The 25,107-nt window shown below is 48.5% G+C and overlaps 1 protein-coding gene and 1 long non-coding RNA gene across 6 annotated transcripts in view; one reads left to right on the top strand and one right to left on the bottom strand.

The window, feature by feature from the left end:
* The window catches only part of LOC144039042 (prospero homeobox protein 1-like), a 33,957-nt gene extending 14,183 nt beyond the window's left edge, over positions 1 to 19,774 (bottom strand). Inside the window, exons 1-4 of one of the 2 annotated variants that reach the window (XM_077551935.1) lie at positions 19,627 to 19,774; positions 15,747 to 17,805; positions 12,066 to 12,173; positions 4,580 to 4,774 (exon numbers count right to left, since the gene is read on the bottom strand). In XM_077551935.1, coding sequence (XP_077408061.1) covers positions 4,580 to 4,774; positions 12,066 to 12,173; positions 15,747 to 17,735 — 2,292 coding nt within the window. In that variant the 5' untranslated portion in view covers positions 17,736 to 17,805; positions 19,627 to 19,774. Of the gene's footprint in view, positions 1 to 4,579; positions 4,775 to 12,065; positions 12,174 to 15,746; positions 17,806 to 19,378; positions 19,573 to 19,626 lie in introns of those variants that run through there. The other variant, XM_077551936.1, reaches the window with a different exon arrangement.
* LOC144039044 (uncharacterized) overlaps positions 1 to 25,107 on the top strand; it is an 89,683-nt gene that overhangs the window by 30,701 nt on the left and 33,875 nt on the right. For 2 of the 4 annotated variants that reach the window (XR_013289333.1, XR_013289330.1), the window contains exon 1: positions 20,097 to 20,257. The exons of 1 other annotated variant lie outside the window; for it this stretch is intronic. This is a non-coding gene — a long non-coding RNA (uncharacterized LOC144039044). Of the gene's footprint in view, positions 1 to 6,616; positions 6,689 to 20,096; positions 20,258 to 25,107 lie in introns of those variants that run through there. One more of the 4 variants, XR_013289331.1, reaches the window with a different exon arrangement.

Below are 25,107 nucleotides of genomic sequence, written 5' to 3'. Positions count from 1 at the left end.
TTGGGCAAAAATCGAGGAAAATGGGAGGACTTAGTCCGCCGGCGTCACACTCAAGAGCTGCATCTTAGTCTCATTTCATGCCGGCCTGCAGAAGACATGGATTTTCCCTTGACTTAATCCAATGCCGGGACAATTATGGAATATTATTAGGGTTCCCCCACGGAAAATAGACAGCTCACAAAAAGTTAGAGACGAATTTTACTGTGCACTACACGATTCCTAGCCTGGAAATCCAGACTCACTCGCGGTTTTGCCGGAGAGTGAGTCTGGTCAACCGCCGTATTAGTCCCATTTCTGAGGTGGCGCAAACCTGAGCTAACAGACAGTAGAATCAACCAATGAGCAAAGAGTGGACGTGATGTCAGAAAAGTGACTCGTTGAAGTCTGTTAAAAAACCCAGCATGGCTACTATCTGTAGAGAGACAGTTGTGAATTACGTCGTTGTTGTGGGAAAAAGTTGAAGCGTGAAGAGTGACGTTGCTCACCAAGACATCACGCAAATAGACAAATTTGATTGGGCCGGCCTGTTTTGCGACCGGTGCAGAATCGTTGTCAATGGTCGCCTGTCCAGACCTTGCCAGGCTACAAGATTCCAGCCCATCTTGGCTCTCTGCTCACCATGCATACCACTACCCCAACTCTCTCTTCAAGCAGTTTTATTAACTTCTTCATTCCCACAGTGGGTACTACTTTCCATCGATCTTTTCAATTTTCTGCCTTAAAGTACTGCAGCAGCCTTCGACGAATAATAAAACTCACCTCATTCATCCAGTTAGCATTATTTCTAGAATGAGCGAGGGACACTCTACGTCAGGGGTGGCAAACTCGTGGGCAGATTTACGGCCTGAAGGATGATATGGAACCTGCTGAAGACACTCGAATTTCACGGGCCAACAGCCCCACCCTTGCACTTGTTCCTGACAACAAGAAACTATTGACTCGGAATTCCTTCCAAACAAAAGCTTGAAGTTGTTGAGGTTTCTCTAAGCAGTTTGCTTTGTATTTTAACCACAAGTCTGACAGCCATGAGCTCGTTGGACAAAACACGTCCAGTCCACGGATGGACAAAAGAGGAAGAGGAGAAACTCAAAACCTGACTGTGTGTCACCACGTTCGCCGATATCGTCCTCTCTCAAAGAGATCATAGGAACTTCCTCTTTTAAATGTCCGTGTGTGCGTGCGTGCGCGTGATTGAGGTAACTTGGCCTGGTCCGTCCTATGGAAATTTGAGAGTTTCCCAGAGCCATCATAAAACTGTCTTTTTATCACACACACCCTCCTCGCCATTAGCAGGTCGCACACATTCCTGTCTCATGAAAGATGATGTGTGTTGTCATTGGGGGTTCAAACAGACAGAAGGAAAGGGGGGGGGGGGCCGGGCTGCCAAAAGAAAAAGGGACGCTAAGCGAGAGTTTTCACTTGACATGAAAGCGCCGCCCGCTCAAAGTCAAGGCTTTTTCGGCAGAGGGCCGCACTTTGATGGCGGCGGACGTCGCCAATGAGAAAGCCGAGAAGAAAGGGAAGAAGAGAGGAGGGGGGGGGGGGGACGGGGGTGGGGACGGGGGAAGAAAAGAGGCCAAAGTAGGTAATTAACGGCAAACTCTTTTAATTACCAGCTAGTGTTCATTGTGCCAGAAGGAATGTGACAATTATGCCATTAAAAGTTTCCTAATAGGAGGAGAAGGCGAGGCAGGGGGAAGACATGCGAGAGGAGGATGAAAGAATGAAAGGAGAGAGGCGACGGACGGACGGACGGACGGACGGATGGACGGAAGAGAGAACGGTGCGAGCGAGGGAGCGATATGAAAGGAAAAGAGGAAACAATCGCCACAAAAGAGGAGCTGGGAGGGAAGATGGCGAGCGCATTAGGCCAACACAGTGACAGAGCAGATTAGCATCAAACAAGAAAGGCCACGGACCGGTGTGTGCGTGCGTGTGCGTGCGTGTGCGTGCGTGCGTGTGTGTCCGTGTCCGTGTGTGTCACACTGAAACAGAGGACATATTCATTCCAAAGACGCCACCAAGGTGGATGGAACTTTGATGATGCAGAATCTGGCAAACGGAAACTTCAGTGCGTGCGTGCGTGTGTGTGTGTGTGTGTGCTGAATGTGCGTAGGCTCCTGTTTCAAGTGGTGGTGCAGGCAGGTAGGGGAGGAACAGAAGGAGGAGGAGGAGGAGGTGGAGGAGAAAGGGGAGAGATCCAGAGAAAAAGGGCCTTGGGGGCATCCTGATCCACACATGCCGTCATCTCCATCTCCACTTTTCCTCTATGACTCACGCACACACACACACACACACACTGGCAAAAAACACACTTAAGACGGAACATCGGAACAAACTTGCACATATATAACACACACGTGAGTCCCACACAAAAACCCACGCTCGCACACACACACATGCACACAAACAACGCCCACGCGCACAACAAAGGGCCACACAAACATTGCGAGTTTCTCTCGTGCGCTCTTGCAATTTGCATGGATGGCGAATTTTTCCTCACGTTGGCCTCTAATCAGCTCCCGCATCTCTCAGACACCTGCCGGCCCGAACCCCCGCCCGCCCGCCCGCCAGCCCGCCTGCGTCAAAAGCCTTCATATGCAAAACCAGCCACAATCACCTCAACACAAGCCTTGCTTGCCTCGCACCCCCACCAAAGACGCATTCACCTGTCCCGGCCTCTTCGTGCAAATGTTCGCATTTATGTATGCAAATGCCCAAAAAAAAAGCCGTTCCTCTCCAAGCAGTTTTCAAGCCGCACGCTGGCAATTTTCTCGTATGTCTTACAAATGATGCGCGCCCGATCGTGCTGGGGACGACGACCAAGAAGCGCCTCCAAGCATGTGAACACACTCAATGAAACTTTGAAACACGCAATTTTGTTGTCGCAACCTGAAGATCCGACGTCATGAACGGCAACTTGATGTCATCAAAATGCACGGATTGCGATCTTTGCACATAAATGTCTCCTCGTGTCAACAGAAATGTTAAGAGTCCCTCTTTGGAAAGTTGCAACAGATCAGCTCCCAACAGCAGTTTCACATATTTACACAAACATGAATTCAAACGGGACAGGAAAAAAACCTCTCAAAGAATCGTCTCCGCCTGATGTCAAAGTTTGCTCTTCATTTCAAAGATTGCACATTTAAATGGAGGCGCGAAGGCCGTTGCAGCGCTAGCGGTTGCCATTCTTTGCTCATTTCCAACAGACTGATTGAGACATCATCATCCGAGTGCTTCTGCCAGGTCGAACCTTTCAAAAGCCTCCCTTTAGAGGACAGAAGATGGATGCAGGAAAGTGTTTGCGTGCGTGTGTGTGTTTGTTTGTGTTTGTGTGTATGTGCGGCCCCAGTGGACAAATAACGCACACAGAGAAACAGACGGGAAAAAAGAGAAAGAAACGCCAGAGTGAAGCACTTCAAGTGTTAGCTGTGCAAAACTCCCACTGCTCGCAAGGGCACTTCTATCCAGTACGTCATCTCTCTCTTTGCCCCCCCAAAACCACCTCCACTCTCCCCTGACTCCCTCCCTGCCTCCCTCCCTCCCTCCCTCCCTTCAATGCTCTTTCTTTTGTCTCTCAGCTCTCACCCTCCATACCCTATCTATCCATCTCCCGCTTTCCCCTCCTCCCCCTCCTCTCTTCCTTTCGCTAAAACAGTAGGACGCTTAACCTTGATAGCAGTGGAACCCCCCCCCCCCCCCCTCTTCAAAGTGACACACACACACATACACGCGGGAGAAATGCTTTGCCAGCATGCTCGGTCCGGTCCAAGGGACGGCTGTACCCTTCGAGGTGAACAGGACACTGCTGGGAAATGCAGCAACAACAAAACGCTCGCACGGGGCACTCGTAGAACGGCGAGCGGCAGAAACAAACGCCAACGAACCTTCTTGACGTTCGGCCCACACAGAGAGGGGAAATGGTTGAGCCAAGGTGGCAGAAAAAGGAGAAGCGCGTGCCATAATAAGCCTGCAAAAGTTGAAGTTGCCCATTGAGAGCTTACAGTAAAATTGGAAGACACGCGAGAGGAAAATGAGGACGGGGAAGTCGCAAGCGTGTCAAACGTACAAAAGCCGCCAAACAAAAGGTGGGGAAGAAGCGCGACAATCAAGTCAGTCAACTTTTCTTCCTCATTTGCCTTTTGAGTTGCCTCTTAGTGGAAACGCATTTGGCGGAACTAACCAGAAACCTGAAAACACGACGGCAGACGCCTGACTTGCATTCTTCAATCGACTTCAAGATAAGATGCAGCGCTGCACTTGCCGCCAAGTTTGTTTCCATTCTTTCATTCCACACAATGATATCCACTCATTGAACGGGGTTTTCATTTTCAAAATAAAACGTTGCGCTTTGCCCCCAAAATGCCATAAAGCCGTTTGGATTATTCTGGGAAAAACATTTTTTCTTAGAATAATCCAAATGTCTTTTTTTTCTGGATCAAATTTAAAATAAAACGAGACGACCTAAACGTCCGGGAGCGATCATAAACCGGTCATGAAAGAAGAACGCGAACCATCAGCATCTCAAGGTTGACCTGTGGCCCTGGCAGCTTTGGTACTTTTTGGTTCCAGTGCATACCTCAAAGTCATTGGCCTTGTTGTAGTGCATGTTGAGGGCTCTGAAGAGCTCGCTGTCCCGGCTCACGCTCAGGTCCTCCACGCCAGCGGCGCCGTCGTTGATGGCCTGCCGGGCAAACTTTTCCATCTGGATGTAGTAGAACTCCCGGAAGTTGCTGAACCACTTGATGAGTTGTGAGGTGATGCAGCGGTTAAACTGAAAGAAGAAGACCAGGGACCGTTAGAACTACTTAAGCCTTGACCTCGCACCACCAGACGTCATGTCTCCTCTCGACTACAACTGCAACTAGACTTGGACTTAGACTAGCATTTCAATTTGACCCCACAACTAAAAACTGTTAGAAGACCCCAGTTCTCTTGAGTTCTGGTGGAGTCAACAGAGGTCTGGATACATTTTGAGGTGGGATCTGCAATAGTAAAACCTTTAGTTCTGGCCTAAAAGTTCCTGGATCTCCCCAGAGAAAATGCTGTTTTTTGGCTTGAATCTTAAGTTTTCTTCTTAGCAAGAGGTTTTGGACAATTGGCATGCTTCAAACTCTGTGGGAACAGTTCAGGAAATGCTGAAACAAGACTTTACAATGGCGTTGGTACTTGACTTTTCAGTGACTTCAGTTGGAAATACGCCTTCATCTTACCAAGACATTTTAGACAAGTAGCATGTTCTGACTGGAAGCCCTGACTTCAAGCTCCTTAGAGAGTTAGTCGTTTTGAGAGGTCCGGGAACATGTGGGCTAGGTACTTCAGTGCCGGACTGATCGGAAGTTCAAGTGCTAAAGAAGAATATGTTAAATGTCCTTCGACTTGAGGTGGAAATGCTGCTTTAGTTGTTTTACCATCTTGACAATTAGTATGTTTCCGATTCTGTATCTCTTCGACAATTAGTGTCGCTGTGGGAACAGGATGGGAAAGGACTCTGATCTCAAACCGTTCATTAAGCTTTGGGGTAAAGTCTTTCCAGAACATCTGTCAAGGAAATCGGAAAGGTCCATGTCATTAGAGTTCCTGCATCTTAGGTGGAGGCGCATCATGTCTCAGCCTTGCAAGGCCGCTGGATTTGCAAGTAAAAAGACAAGACATCCCCGTCAGGGAGTCGAGATGTGAGGGGCCAAATGAAAAAAGAAAAATTGCAGGAGATAATAGAGGCATTAAGTAAGACAACGAGACAAGAGCGAGTCTGTGTAAGTGAGAGTGTGTTCATCTTCCCCGCTGGGATCCGACATGCCCCCCCCTGCCTCCCCCCATCATAACCCGAAGAGTGGAGGGAGAGGTGGATGGTGAATGGAGGGTGGCGAGGAGGCGGCGGCGGGGTTTGCTCGGCAAACGCATAATTGAGCAGAAAAACGATTAAGTCATCATCTGAAGCGCCCCGGCCTGCGGGGGGCTCAAACAAGTACTTAACCCCGTTCACCAATTACACCCTGATTCTCCTCCCCTCTCCGCACCTCCCGGGCAGGAAGAAAGGAGAAGAAAAAGAGCCGGGCAAAAAAGAGGGTGAGAGAAAGGGGCCGGGACGATAAGCTGCGACCAAGACTTTGGCTATCTGATCTGTGCCGCTCGGCTGGATTCAATAGGGCCGAGTAAACCCATTAAGAGCCTCAGCGGGTCTCCGGCTCTTTTTTTGCGCCTGTGAAAACACGCTGTCTAAACAAGGCACACACTCGATAAGGACTGCCGGCACCCTAACATGGTCCCAACCCTCCAAACGCTCTCATTTTGTTGCCCATTAAAAGTCGGGGGTGGGATGAACTTGTATGAAGTATTCTGTCTTGGTTTGGCGGCGTTTCTCTTGCCTGCACAAGTTCCAGTATTGCGGACTCGTGCGACTTCAACGCTCGCAAACAATGCGAAACTCCGTAGGCACGCGAGCCAACAATTTGCATGGATGTGACAAAGTTGTTACCCTTTAAAGAACCGATCTCATGCAGCACATCTAGACAGACCATATCACTATACTCACAGGCATACATTGTAAATCCTCTGCTAAGAAATGAGTAGCCTCCGATAAACGATATCCGTGTGTCTGCTATACTGCCTCCAGGTGGCCAAGATGCGCACAACAGCAAATTGGACACGTGAATTTCCTCATCTGATTTGATCGTCAGCATCTCTGGTGAGTAGGATGTATTTATTGACTTTTTTTAAATCTCACAATTATTCGATGAAAATGGACTGAACAGAGAGGACGTACGTGGCACGGTTACGTCGCGTCGCGTCGCGTCGCGTCGCGTCGCGTCACGTGTAATATTGTTGATGTCGTCATTGCGATGACGTCGCCACTGAAGGGTTCGGTGGCAAATGCCCGCCACTGCTAAAAGCCTGCTAAGCATCATCTGCTCGCACACAAACGGGTCTTCCCGCCCCTCTGAAGAAGAAGAATGAATTGGGGGGCTGGCTTGATGCATGGGGGGGGACAAAAACGCTGAACGGACCGCTGGCTGGGGAGGCCGAGCGGTTTTGACATGGAGATTAGCTTCGTGGCTATTGTTGGCCGACACGCAGACGCACACACAAACATGCGCACGCTCCTCATGATAGCGCCATTGTGCCGGGGGGCGGGGGGCAAAGACGAAGAAGTCAGGAAAGGCTGGAATCATCGGCGGCTGATGTCACGGCCCAGTAAGTCCGTTTGACATTGTTTGGGGGGGTTTGGGAGGGTGTGCGTTGCGTTGTGGGGGTGCTGCCGTAAAGTGCATGGTGAGCATAAACTGGGAAATGAGTTGGGGGGAGGGGGGGGGGGGACGGGTGCAGGTCAGCGCTGTCGGACAATGGCGTTGGGACGGGGAGGTGGGGAGCTGCAGGCGGTGGTGGCGGGGGGGCCGGAACGTGAGCAGTCAGCAGGCTGAGGTCGTGACATGGACGCGTCAAACAAACAAACCACTGACACTTCCAAATATTCGCTGGGCTGCGTGCGGCTGCTTAAATGCGCACAAAAGCTTCGCTTGCTACCAAGCAGTGCAACATTTGCCAAAATCCAGACCCGACCAGGTCCCAGCCCCCAAACTTTATTTGTCTGGTTTCACCTGAGGCCGTATTTTTAGGTACCGACATAAGAAGTACAAGTCACTAGAACTCCTGCAAGCAAGTCGTTATAGCAGTTAGTAGTAGCCCTGCACTTGTTTCTATTCAAGATGGCGACATCTGTGACTAATGAGTTACTTGTGTCTACTTTACTGCTTGAATAGTGATGATGAAAAACAGCAATAACATAATTCTTAAGTATTAAACCGTTTTTGTGACACGATAGCAATTGAATGGTAACTCATCAGTACGCCACTAATAGTAGTTGTTCTTTGCATAGGATAAAGAATACATGACTGAGTATTGGCTTATAGGTCTGTCTACTGCTGCACCATTCGATCCGTGGTCGATCCTGCATAAAGTGTACATAGATGCATTTATGCAACATATATGCACAGATGCGATTTACTATTAGCATTAATTGTATATAATAATAATAATATAAACAAAGGACTAAAATGTACAGCTATTTTGCTTTTTGTTTAGATTTTTGAAAGACAACATTTGGAAAATCAAAATCAAACAAATAGAAGGGTGGATCGCGTCCATATTGTTTCTTATGTGAAAATTGGACGTCGGAGGAGGTTGAGATTCGTGACTGTCCCGCGGCGAGCGTTTGTCCGTCAAGCTTCTCGGAAGACGGCTTCCTCTGCGTCCCTTTTTGTGAATTACTGCCGGCGGCAGCTTTGCGAAGCCGCTCGCTTTGGAGATTGGACTTGGGCAAACGGCGGCCATCGCTCACGGCGGGGACCTTTGGTGTCAGCGCAAGGCGGCTGAGTGACGGATAGACGTGTCACTTTATTACGGAGACAGCTCAGGAGGAAATGTAACTGAGCCCCCCCCCCCCTCCCCCAATGCAAAGTACACATCATAAAGTATACAAATTATAGGCGGGCGTTCAAATTCCGCTTGATCCGTTTTTTGGGGGGATTGTTTTTGCTCAATGCGTCCTTTCAATCAAGTTTGGCAACAATGAGCAGTTTTGCTTCATTAAGTTGCTGGTGGGGGCATTAAGGAGACCCCCCCCCCGAATAGCCCCCCCCCCCCCCCCCCATGCCAAATGCAGCTGAGGACAAGCGTGTTGGGTGTAAAAGGAGGGAACGGGCTCAAAGGAGCACATCACCGACGCTCCTTAATCAGACTTGGCAGGGGTCAGCCGGCACTCACATCAGATGCAACCTATACGTGTGCACGTGTGCACGTGCGCGCGTGTGCGCGTGTGCGCGGTTAGCTAAGAGGCAGATGAGAGAGCGACAGCAAGAGTGTGTTTCTCACACTCACACTCAAGAGCCTGTGAAAGGTCAACTCTTAATGCTAACAGCGGCAGATAGAAGGTGGCGCGCGCACGCACACACACACACACACACATGCGTGCACGCAGTGTCTAGAATAGAACCCGCTCCAGCAGTAGCTTCACTTCAAACCGTCCCGCCATTTTCAATCTTGCTTGCCCCGGTGAAGGTCAGAATCCAATCCCGGCCGGCTTTGAGCAAGAGGCGTGATACACCCTGGACAGGTCGCCGGTCCATCGCAGGGCGCGTGAAGACAAACACTTAAATGGACCTACGGACAAGCTACGGACTTTTTGCACTACGGCTCACATCAAAACGTGGCGGGATGTGCTAAATGCAGTTGACTGTGCTGAGGTCAACATATGCTCTGCAGTGAAATGTAATTTAAATACAACATAAAAAAACATTTAAAATAATGACAGCTTTTAGTGTTATTGGCAGTATTTGTGTGATTTATAGATTGAAGAAATGCACAATATTTTGTAACATTCAACTGACACAAGCTTGGTATCTTGCAGCATTCACTCACATTTTTTTAGCTGAATTTTTCATTTCAAAAAGACTGCGCCATCTTTCAACATGTCGGCTTTTGATGCAGGCCATTTTTAGAATCCGATTTCAGTACTGCACATTCAAATTTAAAAAACACAAATGGCAAATTTAGGAGCTTAACAAGCTTGATTTGGGAATGTCAGAGGCAGTCTTGTAATGTAAGCAAGTACAAATCCTTTTTAGAAGTTAAGTTACTTGTAGGCATTTAGTCAATTCATATTCTAAGTGACTTGAACTTTCCTGTCAAGCAAATCTTATATGCTGGCGTGCCAAGTCGGCCCAGGAACGCTGGAGCCGAGCTTCCAAGCCCAAACCTCACGACTGTAAGACAAACCAAAGCAAACGTGCTCATGCTGCCAATAAAATTGCCGTTTTTGGATTGCTGTGGAGCGAAATACGCATTTGAGAGGTGTTGAAATCGGAGCGCGTCTGCGGTGGTGTCCAACAAAAAGCACAGCGATGACCTCAGCGTGCTAAGCGAGATGGAGAACCCGCAGCCGAGAGCAGAAAGACACAGAAGCCGGTCTGGGCCTCGCTCTCGTAAGCCCCTTCACGGTCATCGGGGCTTTCTAACGTTTCCTGTTTTGGCAGGGGGGAATTGTGGGAGATAATCTCCGGCCGCCCATTGGCTGGCTGCGCACAAAAAGCGGCCCTAGAAAGCGGCCTTTTGTTAGCGGCGGTGACTCAAATCCAGCCGCTGGCTTTCCTTTCTTTCTTTTCTTTCTGGTCAGCCCCAACGAGGCGCATGCACTGTCCCTCATCCTCATCATCAGCAAAAAGCAAAAGAAGGAAAACAGGAGTCATGACCTCCAGAAGAGGGCGAACCCTCCTAAACGCTGTCAAAAAAAGCAGCCTGATGTTTTCGCCTAAAGAACCACAGATGGAATCCCAATGGAGGAATTCATCGATTGTGGTTCCGTTCGGACGTCTGTCGCGGCGCTCTCAGGATCGAGCGTTCAATTGAAGCTCTGGCCTGATTTGAAATTGAATTGATTTAAGCAGAGCTACTTTTTTATTTTTATTTTATTAATGTTGGAAAATTCAACTATTCATAAACGTACAGAGCGACTAGACATTTCTGCGTCCCAGTTTTTGCCCATTCGTCCCTTAATAAATAAGTCTGACATTTAATGGACAGTTGAAAAGTGCATTATATGTAAAAACAATAGCTTTTTTTTGGGGTTTATTACAAAAATGCAATAGTAGCTGCGGTCGAAAGATTTGTTTACATTTATAATTGTAGCCCGTTTGACTACATTTGACTACAAAATGATGTCACATTTGTTGAGATTACGCAAGCGAATCAACATTTAGTTTCTCTAATCTGTTGATTCATCTGGTGTAATTAATCGGCACACATGAACCCGTCCTGGCCAATCGAAATGCAAAGTCTTAAAGCTAATGGAGATGATCTGGAGTCCAAACAATGTCCTTTTGACACGTCTGTCAAAACATTGTAAAACGCAGCCAAAGTCGAGGAAAGTCAGGATCTCGCGCGAAAGGGGACGGCGTCCGGCGGCAGTCCCACTTCCCACGTTCATTAAGGTCTTGGCTGATTAGGGAAGACCTGATTAGCCTTAAAGACTTGTCTGAGAACGGCCACTTGCCAGGAGGCCCACGCCGGCGGAATCTCATTAGATGCTGCGTCTAATTCCCATACATGTCTACAAACTTGCGGCTCGGCTTCCATTGTCTCGCATGAAAAACAAAAACAAACCAATGTGACTCATAATCCTCTTAACGATCTTGACCTTGTTTCGTTGTCTGATGAGGTCGCCTGTGATCCTGCCACCTCCTCCTCCTCCGCGGCGGCCATTAAGTCACTCAAACAAAAGCGCTTTGAATCTTTCAAAATAATAACGAATGTTGCCGCTTTCCTTTTCAATCTTGAGTCAAGAGAATTTGTTTTTTTCTTTCCAAGCCCAATTGGCAGACGCCAAACGTGCTTGGCAAAGCCCTTTTCAGCCCGAGTGGCGGCGTGGCGAGTGAAAGTCACGTGACCCCGCAAATGGCGGCCGGTGGCAGCGGCAGCTGAGAGAGAGAAAGGGGAACCTTTATCTTCTGATTTGAATAAGATGGCCTGGATCTGTCACAGTGTTTACCCCTCCGTATGGTCGAAAGGGGCGCACGCACACACAAACACGACAGCAACAAACAAACACGGCTGAGCGTGCTTACAACAGCTATTGTGTTGTGCTTGTTTTTTTCCAGTGCGGCTTAAAAATGGAGCTTTGTTTTCTTCATGAAACTCCCAGTTGGGCTCTTCCTTGCCATGTACGCTAACACCTGCTTGGATAACCGCTTCTCTGTCCCCATCCCCAACATCCCTTTGCCGTTACTACGGACGGCTACTGAAGCTCTGCGGCCGTAGACACACACCCGACTTCCTCATCTCGGGTCTTTTGCATAAAACCGCAAGTTAGGGGTAGGGAAGGGCCTGATGTGGAGAATGACGGGCATACATTGTTTGTTTGAACTGAAGACCGAACAGCGTCACAAATACAACTTCCTCTTTTCTTTTCTTTTACAGCAGGTGTGTCTTTGAAAGAAAAAAAAAAGTCTGCTGACCATTTTGAAACATCAATAGAGGATCAGTGGACAATGATTAAAGTGGGTTGGACTCACCTTGACGTCAGAGAAGAACATCTTGAGCATGTTGGAACTCGGGTAGCGGGTGTAGAAGAACATGAGCTTGGCCTTTTTCAGGTGATTGGGTGAGAGACCCTCTTGTATCTGAAATGGCTGCCATTAAGGACCAACATTTATTCAGAAAGAGCATTTATCTCCCAATGGTAACCCTATTTTACCCCAAATCCAATCCCTAATCCTAAATCCACGCCAAACCCCTTTTTGTTTCCGGCTCACGGTGGATGTCAATATCTGGTTTGCAAGGACATGGACTGCGTATATCCCATTCCTTGGATTTTTTTACCCACAAAAGACCAAGACCTGACTCCTATTAGGTTCAGAACGATTTTATGCAAATCTGAGCGTCCCCACATGGAAGAGAATTTTTACAACTCTAGCCCAAGATGATGGTTGTTGTTGAAGGGTTGCTAAACTTGCTCAAGATGACGGCGCACCAAGTTTCAAATTTGCTTGCAATTAGCATTGTTGGTGTCGGGCGTGACGCCGTCATGGCTAATAAAACGCCGTCCGGCCCTCCAGCTGATGCTTTTTTACATAAGAAGGCTCATTTCACAGTCAAAGCGAGCGAGCGCCTTTTGCCTTCTCCCTGTGCTAACCTCCACCCGAAAAGAGGAAGAAGGGCTGCAGGGGAAAAAAGGATCCCATTTGCATATCACAGACAAAGACAGCAGTTAACGCCAGCGATGGGCAAGAAAGCCTAATGGCTTGGCGACAACACATGCCAAGCCTGAATTTGAGGCTCTGATGTTGGCTGTCTTAACAGGCTGACAAACAAGATTGGAGCAGATAGTCCGCTGGCCCATCAAAAGCCTTCTCACACTCACATGGACCACCTTCAAGCAGAGGTCCTCCTAATAGATCACCTGGACTGAGCGGCGGAGAGAGGATGGAGGTGGTTTTGGTGGGGCTTTAACTTGAGGGATAGGACTGTTCCAATCTACAATTACATCCCCCTCCTCCTCCCTCTGCTCCACCCCTAACATCCCCCCGACCCCCTACTCAACCTCCCTGCCTCTGCCAAAGCCTTGGAGGAGTCGAAGAAGGCGGAGGAGAAGGAGAAGAGGGCCTCCGATGCTTTGGACCGAGCCAACCACGGGGGGACTGAATCACATCTGCGCCACTGAACGGCCCGAGCCATTTCCACGGTGAATTAGCATCCGTATAATGCGTCTGATTGCATCCATCTGAAGGATAAGGAAGCAGGAGGGGATCTGGATGAGGGGGTGACTGTTTTCAACTTTGACTTGTTTCCCAAACAACAATCGTAAGCAAGAACAGGTTTGAGCCGTAAATTCTTATGAAGATTTACATTTGAGCGGCCAAAGTAGACCGACTTGACTTGATTTACGATCGGCGGGGGTAGCCGGTGATCGTTAAAACCAGTCAAGTGTCCAGATGTAGCTGTAACTATAGCGAGGGAAGAAGGCATCAGCTGCTAGATTGGATTGCCCTTGGCCTCGGGGTTACACGGCGAAGCCAGCAAATGCGGAACCGCGCCGCCTTGGCTCCTTAAAAGATCCTGTCTACTTTGTTTCAGTAAGCAAGAGGCAGAGAGGGAGCGAGGGTCTTGCGGGGAGGCTGGAGTTGGGGGTGGGAGGGGGGCGAGGGGGGGGGGGACACTGGCAGGCTGGTGTTACTCCATCAGGCCCGGCCAAAAGAGCAGCACTTCACTCCCCACACCACACCATCTGCTCCGAGTGGAGGGGATACAATAGATCCTCAGACACAGAGAAGCAGCTCGTTTTCAATCAGGCAAGGTGGGATGCGTTGGGGGATCGCCATCTGAACGCTCTCACTTCAAATTCATTAGGATATTGTCTTTATATTGTTGTTGTCTTCACCCTTTTTTTTTAAATATCAGGGTTCTTTCACTTTTAAACCAACCGCAGCCATCAAGAGTCGACCATTAAGAAAGCCTCGCATCTCCTGATGAGACGTTTTCATCTCTAATTCCCTCACAGCTTGCAAATGTAATTGTGATTGGACTTAGGGGTGGCGTGCAGAGCTATTATTTTGTCATGATGGTGCGCTCGCACCAGCTGGCTGCCGCAGTTCGCCGGGACACAACCCCGACAAGAAATCACCGCTCCCTCAATACTTCCCCATAGCCCGGAGTCATGAGAGCAAAATGGCCACTTCCCTCCCCGACTCCAGGTGTAGAGACAAGAACATTCAGAGTTGGACCGCGGACAAACGAGCAGAAAGCCATCGTGGCCATCTGCTCGGCGACGCGCGCAGGACGGCGGCGGACTTGAACGCGCCGCGCAAAAATGTCTGACAAGCTGTCGCTGACCTCTGAGACTCGGAAAGAAGTTAAGAGTGATTCATAAATTGGGGCAGAACGACGAAGCGGGGATGCACAAAACGCAACCTCAAGTATGGCAATCAATAATAAAAAAGGTGCAGATTGCTCAGCTGGTGAATCGCCAGAAAGTATAAAAGCCACCATGAAAAGCTGCAGCATCTGGCCTGTGTGCTTGTTGTTTGATTGTTTTCCACTTCCTTCCAGTTACCGTCCGCCTCTCTCTCGCTCTCTGTCTCCTCTCTACCTCTTTTCATCCCTCCATCGGGAGCGGGCAAAAGCAAAGGATTATGGATCTGTGGAAAGCGTTCAGCCTTAGGTCAGAAGACAAGACAAGGCGAGGTAATGAAAGATAAACAGCTCACTGCAAACACCTGTTAACGTCCGCTTCAAAAGAAAAGCCAGGGGAGGAGGGGCCTTTGCAGGGAGGCAAAACAAACACACAAAAAAGAAGCATTTGGCTGCCAAGCAACAGCCCGAGGGCCCCCCGGGCTGTTGACAGATCTTTATGAAATGAAAAAAAAAAGGAAAAAGGAGAAATGACAATGATTGTGGGCTTTTTACAACAGCGATGGCTGATAAGAGCAGCGCAGGAGAAAACACAAGCAATCTTGGACACGCGTCTTGGCCGAGTCCTCGGGCGAACCTTGTTTCACATGCGCAAAATGCAAAAGCCTCTGCTGGGGCCTCTCGGAGCCTTCAATAAACATGTCCTCCTCCCAAGCAGGTAAACGAGGGGGGCTGATTCATTTAGCAGAGAATGAATTCTAATGACTTGAAGCTTTGGAAGGAGAACCGAGGGCGCCAATCAAATTTTCATGAGGGTAAAAGGGGCTTGAGTAGCGTGGGGGCTAAGGAGCAAAAGAACGAGGAGGGACTTGAAGCTATTAGCCTCGAGTCTCCAGGGGGATTCAATCTCAGCCTCCCGTAGGGGGAGGCTTCTTTATCCACGAGCCGCCGTTGGGGTTAAACGATAAGTCAGGATGTAGAACACTATTGTGTGGCAACTTGCAGGATGCTGATCTTCCTCCCGGTTCATTCAGGACTTCTTTTTTTCTTTTTTCTTTTTACAAAAGCAATTGGGGCAGAAAACGTCACGGGGACCTAATCTGTCTGAGTAAGCGATATGCGATAAGAAAGCTTTTAAAGCACTTACGCTTGTGGAAGATGGAAGAAAAGCTTGTGAGAAGGCGAGCTAGGAATGTAAAAATACATGCGACGCTGCTGTGAAGCAGGAGGGAAAATGATTCATCAACACTTTGGCTATTTGTTCGCAGTCTGGAAAATAACTTTTGGAGGTCTGCGTGCGCACCTGCGTGAGCGCCAGTCTAAAGCATTTTCTCAAGAAAGGATACATTGCTGCCTGAGTAAGGCGAGATGTCGGACATGTCCTGCAGGTCGCCACACTCGGATTTGATGAGCGACAAGGAGAGACCCTCGGCCGTGCTGCCGGGGTGTGCCGGTGAACACGAACGATGGTGATGCCCCAGGTGGTGAGCGGATGCCATCTTGGTCCTCAGGCTGGTGGTCTCCCGGGACAGGTCCATGGAGTCCGGCGAGGAGCGCTCCTTGCTCGGGTAGCCCGTGGGTGGGCCCAGGTGACTCTGGAAGGGGTAACCCATCAGAGGCAGTGGGAAGGGGTGTCGGAAGGAGGGTGGGCTGAAGCCCATTGTGGCAGAGAGTGAGGAGGGGTGAAGAGATGGGTGGTGGTGACCGCCGTGGGCACCCACAGCTGACGATTGGTGATGGTGGTGGTGATGCTCACTTGCCGTCTTCCTTACAACTAACGGCAGGGCCTCCGTTTGGTCATTCACCGCACCTGGAATCCCTGGAATGCCGGTGAAGGAGTCTAGCGGGTTGGGAATGATGACGTCGCCAAAACACTGCAACCTCTGGTTGGTGGTGTGGAAGTTTGGGTGGTCTCCGTTGACTGCGGCGGAGAACCTTTCAGGGGGCAAGGAAAGCGGGGGGAATGCCTGCTGGGGCGTGGGGCGAGGGGGTTTGGCAAACACCTTGACCACAGTGTCCACCACCTGCGTCATAGCTGAGTTGAGTTCCTGCTTGAGTGTTTCTGCCAGCTGTTTGCCTTCGGCGTGCATGGAAGCGGCCGGGCCTCCCTGCCCTTTGCTCCGACCGAGCCCATCTCGCCTTGGCTTGCCGGCGCCCCCCAGCAGAGACTGGTCTTGAAGCAGCGCCCGCGCCCGATCCAGGAAGTGGCCCGGATCCAGGTCAGACATCTCATTGTCGGAGCGCAAGTCCTCGCCTCCCCGCTCGTCGGCGCCCTGGTCGTCGGCCCCGTTGTCGGACCTCACCGGGCTGTCCTCGGACAGGTTCCCGAGGTCATTGTGCAGGTCGTTGTGTTCAGAGTCATCAGTGGAGTCGTAAATCTGGAAGAATTTCTCCTGCAGCTGACGGAGCTGCTTCTGCATGTCCTCCAGCTGGAGCTTGAGTTGTCGCCGCTCCTCCTGCTTCTGCTCTTTCCTCTGACACGCCAGCTGGGTGAAGCTCTGTTGCTGCTGCTGAGGCAGACGCTGCTTGCGCTTATTCTCGCGGCTGCCACCTCCGCACAGCTCACCTGCTCGCGGGCTGCCGGGGCCCTGGTGCTGGGAGCGAGGGGGCGGGCACTCCAGATCCATTTCCCGCTCGCCGTCCATTTCGTGGCGAGAAGACGGCGGCACCAGAACGCTGGGGGAGTGGCTCATGCCGCGAATGATGTTCTCCACGCGGGCTCGCTTGGCGCGCAGGTGCTCGTCGTTGAGACGCTCCATGTCGAACGTGGCCAGGCCGGGAGGCCGGCCGAAGGGCGACAAACATTCCTGAGGTGTGCTTTCTTGGGAGGAGTTGCTGCAGGCGTCCTCCTGGGGCGCGTCCGAACTGGTATTGGAGAGCCCTGATCCGGGGAAGCCGTGGTCGCCTCTGTCCCCTCGATCTCCTCTTTCCGGCCCGCCGCCGTTCTTAGCCAAGTTGTTCTTGAGCAACTGTGAGATGATGGTGGTGCCGGGGAAGGGCATCATGGCGTCCTCGTAGGAGTTGGCCCTCTTGAGCAGCTTGCGCAGCACGTTGGACTTTGACTCGCTGTCGCCGGCTGATACCACGCCGGGCCCCCCGTGCGGCTGCACTACAGAGCACTCCATGGGGTCGGCGTCGGATCCGTGGTGGGAGTGAGCGCTCAGAGAGTTCATGGCACTAAAAATGGCTGCTTTGGCGCGCGCGATGCTATCACTGGTCACTGTGGCTACGGCTGCGGCAGAGGCGGCGCTGCCCACGGTCCTCTTCACACCGATGTCCACACGTCTTCGCTTGGTCTGTCTGTTCAGGAGGGAGTCGCTGTCATGGTCCGGCATCACGTGCTGCTGCTATTGGGCCATTTCCCACAAAAGCACACGTGTCTCTGGGAGGAAAGGCTGTGTGCACCTGGAGAGGGGGCGGGGTCACAACACATCAATTATTAGATCCTGCAATTAAAACTCTCCAAATTCAAGAAAGCAGGAGAAGTCCACACGGCCAACTTTTGCTCCTGGGACAATTTGACCACCTCGGGAGGCCGATGGGAAACAGGCTTCAGAATTGGGCCTGGGCCTGACATTCCAGGGCAAAGTCCTACATTTTATCCCGTCCCCTGTCGCACACCGCGTGACACTGAACCAGTTCCCACGCAACACAAAGCGGCAGAAAATTATGATAATGACTTAAGCACTTGTCCTCATTTCCATGTTTGTGTTGTGTGCGCGAACATAGGCGCCATTAATTGCGAGGGTCACGTGACAAAACGGGGTTAAGATGATCTAAATGCAAAGTCCACCTCTGAAAATGCCCAATCCGCGCGGATCAATAAGCCCGCCACAACTCCGATGCAGGGCAACAAAAGAAAAGCAAAATGGGACAATTGATTTTGCTGCCTGCGTGAGCCCGAGGCTGGGCGCGTTTTTTTTTTTTGTTTGTTTTTTTGTTTGCTTTTGTTTTGTTCCTTTTCATGTGGCAAGGCCACTCGCTTCATTCTGCTCAAGCGAACACGTCACGACGGTCAAAACGAGACTGAAAAAGCGCGACGTGCAAAATCGAATCAAATTGAAAAAAGCAGCAGTGCTTCTGTGACAAATACTAAAAATGTATTTGAAGAAACATTATGTGAAACTGACAGAATTTTGTGAAGCACTTTACAGTTGACAGTCGAATTTGAATTTGAGAAACAAAGAATGTGAAAATTAATTCTGACTACTTGAAATGTTCTCACAAAGCGCTCATTTCTATTTAGTCACCGCCACTCAAAAAAGAAAAGAAAAGAATGAAATGACAAAACAGAACATGAGCGTCAAGGCGTGAATTATTCACTTGTTTTTCTTGCTTTAAATAATACATTTTAAAAAGCAATATTATATTTACTGTAATTTTGGGGGCAAATTCATCAAATCAAGAAAAAATGACGTTTTTACTGACGGCAGAATAGTTGACATGCAGGAAGTTTTTTTTTTTTTTTTTTTTATGCATTATAAGAGCTCAGACAGGAGATGAAAAAGAAGGAAAAAAATCATCGCCATGAGGAGCCTTAACAATGAAGCTGGAAATAGTCACCAGCGCTAGCACCTGTCTTTTGGGAGCCAGCACCTGTCTACCACAACACGCGCGCGCGCGCACACACACACGCACACACACACACACACACACACACACACTTCTCTCAATAAACTTCCCTTTCCTACCTACAAAAACATTGTGGAATAAAGCCAAATTTCAAATTGTTGCCCTAATAAATCATCCAAAAATTATATTTAATGATTCCAAAATAATAAATGTGAGTGAGCGAGCGTTCGGCTTATTGATGCAACAATTGAAAGCGGACGTGCGCCACTTTGAAAGATGGGACTCGCGTTCGCGCAATGATGACGAGAATCAGCCCGTACATCAACACACGCGCGCGCGCGCGCGCACACGCATAAAAAGAAATAGATTCATTAAAAAGCCATGAAAATGTACTTTCCGAACTTACTTTCGACTTCCCCGAAGCAGGAACGTTTTCCTCACCCCAAAAATAGCGCAAAATGTTCAGGAAGTAACGGGAACCGCGAGCAGTGCCTCCGGGACGCTTTTTTCTTCTTGTTTTTATTATTACAATTATTATTACTATTATTCTAATTATTATTGTGCCCGCGTCAATAAGATTGAACGTATTTTGAATGTGCTGAGCGCCCAGAGGCGCCGACCGAGAGGGGAGGTATCCGACGACAAGTTACTTACCCCCGCAGATGATGATGATGATGATGATGATGACGAGGAGGAGGAGGAAGAGGAGGAGGGGGCTCCAAAAAAAAAAAGGGGGAAAAAGATCATACACTCACGCGCTCCACGACAAAAGATTGAAGCGATGAGCGCAGCTTTTGCCGGCCGCGATGAGCGCAAAAAGCGAGACGCGAAAAAGGAAGCAAAAAGTCGAGCGAGCTTGCGGCGGACGGTGCGAGCCAGGATCTCTTTGCTTGCCTTCCCTCGTCCCTCTTGCTTGAGACCTGCCGGCGAGTGTGTGAGTGTAAAGTGTGTGTGAGTGTGTGTGTGGTGCAGGAGCTCAGGAGGACTGGATGCGTCCGCGCGCTCCTCCCCGGCCACTAAAAAAGATCCACTTGAAGACGCGGCTGAAGGAAGCCGGAAGACGTGCGAGCGTCACGGACGACGGGGCGTGATGTAACCGTGGCAAGCCACCAATAAGAGACGACTACCCCCTCCCCCCATCACCCCCCCCCCCCCCCCAACACACAGGAGGAGAACCACGCGCTGAACTTGAACCGGGACCCCCCCCCCCCTTTCCCCAGCAACCTGCAGCGCCCATCTTCGTTTCTGCCCCCCCTAAAAAAAAAAAAAATCAAGCCTCGTGCCAGTAAGAATCTTTTTTTTTCTTCATCTTTTCATGTTTTGCTTGTTTAATTTGTTTTACGCGATGAAAAAGTTGCGCGCGTGGAATTTGCCTGAATATTAAAACAACCCAATTGAACTTGTTTTCTTATTATTTAGTCAAATCAAACGAAATCTCACTTTAATGCTAAAAACAATGATTGGAAACGATGATTTTACGCCTTTTAAAAATATCAATTGCTTATTAAATTTACGAGAAGGTCTTTAAAACGAGAAGATTCTTTTCAATTCAGTTGTTTCCTTTTGCCGGATTTCAAACGGCTTTTCCCCCCGAATAAATATTTTGCCGGTGATTGTAGAGCACTTTTGCATGCAGCTTGTCGTTTTTGCGTTTCTCCTGCAGGTTGTGCACATGTTGTACATCCAATTTGCCCCCCCCCACCCCCACCCATCGTCGTTTTCCATAAGAGGAAAGGGTGAGGCGGTTTTCTTTCCATTTCGCAAGTTCTTTTATTTAGTTTGAAATAAATAGAACCGAGTCAGCAAAGTTTGATGTCTAAATGCTCCGACCAGATCCTTCCCAACAACCCCCAAGAGAGTCCAATTAACCGGCCTTCTTCCTCCCTGGAAAAAAAAAAAAAAAGAAAATACTGGAGCCGAAATCAGGCTGATATGTTCTCGTGTTGGATCCTTTCGTCGCCGAACCTCCTTTGGGCTTTGCATGTACTGACACGTTTATTTGGGGCGGGGGGGTTGCAGGCCGAGGAGAAACGATATTGCCCCCATTGGTGTTAAAGGTGCCGTTTTATTGCTTTCACTTATTTTTCTCATAACTATTGATCATTGTTCGATTGTAAAAAAACAACAAAAACTAAACATTTGCCGTAAAAATACTGCAAATGTATAATTTTATAATGAAGAAAAATAATAGAAGAAAGCCGTTAAAATGCTGTTTTTTGATGATGATGACGATGAAGACGAAGAGTAGGCGTCGGACGCTCACACGTGCAGCCTGGCTTCCGATCAAGGGTTCTTATCGGACCCTTCATATGTTGCCTTTCACCACAACGAACGTGCAAGAATGTTTTTAAGACTCCAATCAACTTTTCTGCCTTCACAAGCGCTTCGAACGCGCGGCCTAGAATTCGCTTTCCAATTTCAAGAGTGCAAATTCGCCTTTCAACACAAAGCACGCTGGCATCATGAAGACAAACGCGCGCTTACGGCAACACGAAAAGACAAGAAAAGAAAAAGACATTTCCCCCCCCCATGGGACTTTTGTAAAGAAGGCGCATGCAGATGTGTATTGATATAAAATGTAACTTTTGTGTTGTTGCAACTTGCAATTAAAGCGAATCAAATGAGTGTTAAAAAAAAAAAAGGAGGAGAAGGATCGCGTCGGTCGTAATTGCCGTGAAATAATTCACAATTTGCATCCACTCTTATTGTTGCTTGTTGGCTGTGCGCGCTGGCTGGCACAGTTCGGCCCCAGTTCGGTGACCCACATCCCGTCCACAACACACACGCACACGCACGCGCGCTCTTCACTTCTGCCTGATTTGCATCCAAAACATATCGACGGCACGCAGCATAATAATAATAATAATGATAATAATAATAAGGTACTTGTTATCCTCTTCATCATCTTAAATGCTGCACGTGCGAATGTACAATTATATCGAGTGGAATCTCATTCAAATGATTAGTAAAACAAGATCAACTTGTAAAACTGCTGCATTTGATTGATGCCTGGAATCGTGTGAGTATTTACAGTTTTGCCAAGCGCGTGCGCGTGTGCGTGGCTGGCGCGAATGACGTCATTAAAACCAAACGAGAAACGCGCTGTGGAATAAAAAAAAAAAAAACAAACACCCTCAGCATGTCGCCGTTTTTTTTTTTTTTGTATTATGTTTTTTTGTTGCTTTTGCGTGACGCGTCCATTATTTTTCTTTGTTGACGACCTTTCACCTGCCAAAGTGGAGCAACATGTCGGGATTAGGAGCCGATAACACTGGAAACATTTGGGAGATCTTTTTTTTTTTTTTGTGGCGTCTGCAAAGTTTTTTTTGTTCACAGCAACAACGCATCAAAAAATAATCTCGTCGAAATTATCATTTGAAAGAAAACAGTTGCTTAAAAAACATGAATTTATTGCCATCTGTTCATTCTGGCCACTAAAAAAAGCACGCGCACACACACACAACACACACACACATATATATATATATATATATAAAAACATCCCTTGTAACTTCTTAACCCAGGGACAGATTTTTTTTTTCATTTGCTGTGGGGGATTTTTAGGCTTTTGACATAAAGGAACAAATTGGAGTTGCTTGCACGCACACACGTGCACACATTTATGGTCTCACGCGGCACTAACTTACTCACACACTTTCTCTCTCTCTCACACACACACACACACACACTCACGCACACACACAGGCCTCTCTGAGGGGGCCAATTAAGCTTAAGGTGTTATTATTGTGAGCTTCTCCCTATGGGCAAGATGGCTGCCAAGTGTGTGTGTGTGTGTGTGTGTGTGCGTGCGCCGCTGCGCACGATCCCTACCTGTTGACAGCCTCTCACTGGCCCGTGTATCTTTTGTAACCTTTGAACCCCGCCTCAAGCCTTTGACTGACCTTTCACCCCAGGGCAGCCTGCCCGAGGGTGAGGTCACCAAGAGGTCAGTCGACTCAAGCTTGCGTGTTGTAATCAACACATTTGGACAATTCACAACAAATCAAGTTTGCTTTTGTTGGCTTTTTGGATCTTCAAATTCTAAGCAGTGGTTTTGTTTTTTTGTAAAGAAAAATGCGTACGTTTGGCAGGAAAATGTTAACGTTGACATTTAAAGAAATTGCAGGTTATACAATTTGTAATTCAGTCCTTCAAAAAAATAGAAGCTCCACAAATTTGCAATTACACCCCCCCATTTATTATTATTATTATTATTACAGGTCATTCCGAGCTCCTGGCGGGTTTTAAAATTGATTTCAAATCGAAACAAATCTGAGTTTGTACAATTTATAATTCCTAAAAAACAAAATAGACATGAAAACAACGTTTTGTAAGTGATACACAAGCAAGTGTGAAAAACAAACTTTGATGACAAGTGAATTGTTTCAAAATATCAACAAATATGAAACACGTCCTTGCAGACCAAACATTTTTGGCATTTGGAATTGCTGTGATGTCTCTAAAGTTCATGTTTTGACATCTGAGCAAATTAGCATTAGAAGATGTTTCATCATTATTCACAACTCTGTTTAGAACTTTGGGTAAACGAGCTTGTTTTGTTTTTGTAGTTGATTTCGTATACTCTGCTGCCACCTGCTGGTCGTTTTTTGTAATAACTACAATTGATTTAATTGTTCTTTTCAGTTCAGAGGCTGCATCAAAGCCTTCTGTATGCTTTAGCATAAAAAAAAGCGTATAAATACGTCTTTGGGAGCATGGCAATGTTTAAAAAAGAACGTGTTTATACGTTTTTGGGAGCAAATGAGTCAATTGTATTGACCTCATTTCCTATTGCTGTTTTTGTATTTTGCATGACTTGGTTTTCCTTTTTGGATGGGATTGACAAGGAAAAGCCAAGTTGTCTGCAGATTGCTATTGAATACAGAGCCGGCTCAGGTTTGCCGTTTGGCTGACCTTGTTGGCATGTCGGGCGCACGTCGGCCCTTTTTTGAGGCGCTTACCAAGTCGATTGTGTTCCGTCTCTTACGATGATCAAAGCCGTCAGTACTTCACCATACGGCAATATAACCGAGTTCAGATAAAACGCCCCTGCGCACGTGCGCGTACGCACGCACATGCTCGGGGTGTTCAAAGACCCGCCCCCCCCCCTCCCGCGCGGACGTCTGCCAGCGCGGCTATAAATCAGGCCGGCGCTGGTGCTGAGGGCAAGGCGCACCTTGTCCACTCTTGGGCTAAATAAACCAAAACATCCTGCCTCTTGTGCCGCCCTGCAAGCGCCACCCAAGAGAAGACACCCCCCCACCACTACGCCCCCCCCCCCAGCACCTCCCTTCCTCCCATCCCTCCCTCCATCTCGCCAATGACTTCCTGTTTGGAAAAGGGGACGAGCGCTAAACAGCGCAAGGCCAGCAAAACAGCAGGAAGTTGAACCGGAGGAGCCGCACGCAATCGTGGGGGCTCCTTGACGCCTTACCATCGGCTGTGACGCCCCCCCCCCCACCCCGCCCCCCCCCACACACACTTTTTCTCTTGCTATTGTCAAACAATTTCACTTGGTTAATAATGTGGACAAATAACAGATGATGTGGACACAAATCCATATTATCAACAACAACAAAAGTCAAATGACCATATTTGGACATACTGCCAACGTTGTCGATCTGTACTGTACCTTGGTTTTTAGGTCACGGTTCCATTACCATTTGGTACAATAGATGAACAACAAATGCTTTTGCGTAAACAGGAAGCCTTTTATTGGCATTCGTGAAGAAAGTTGAACAAATCAATTGTGTTCTTTTTTTGCAAAATGTCAAATCCAGTTTGACGCTTGCGGTAACCCTCGCACGAGGCCCCTTCCGAGCTGTCCTGGCTAGAAGGGAGCCCCGAGAGACGTCCGATATTGCTCCATATCAAGGACACAAGTAGAACCCCTGCAGACATGACAGTGAGCCTTCCAAATTCCAGAAGGATCCAGATGGGCTCCACCCCGAGCAGGCTTGTTGACTTGAAACACGTGCTTGCTTCAGATCTCCATTTTCTGTATCCTCACTAGACTGTGTTGATGTCAAAGCTCATTTTGCTTCTCTTCGCCGCTGCCCGCAGGCCTCCGCTTTGACGTATGTGCTGTGGAGAACGTGCAGAATTTGTGGGGAAAAACAAAACAAAGTGTTTTTC

The sequence above is a fragment of the Vanacampus margaritifer genome, chromosome 19 (genome assembly GCF_051991255.1).
Source record: "Vanacampus margaritifer isolate UIUO_Vmar chromosome 19, RoL_Vmar_1.0, whole genome shotgun sequence".
Classification (NCBI taxonomy): Eukaryota; Metazoa; Chordata; class Actinopteri; order Syngnathiformes; family Syngnathidae; genus Vanacampus; species Vanacampus margaritifer.
This window is presented reverse-complemented; position numbering and strand designations above follow the sequence as displayed.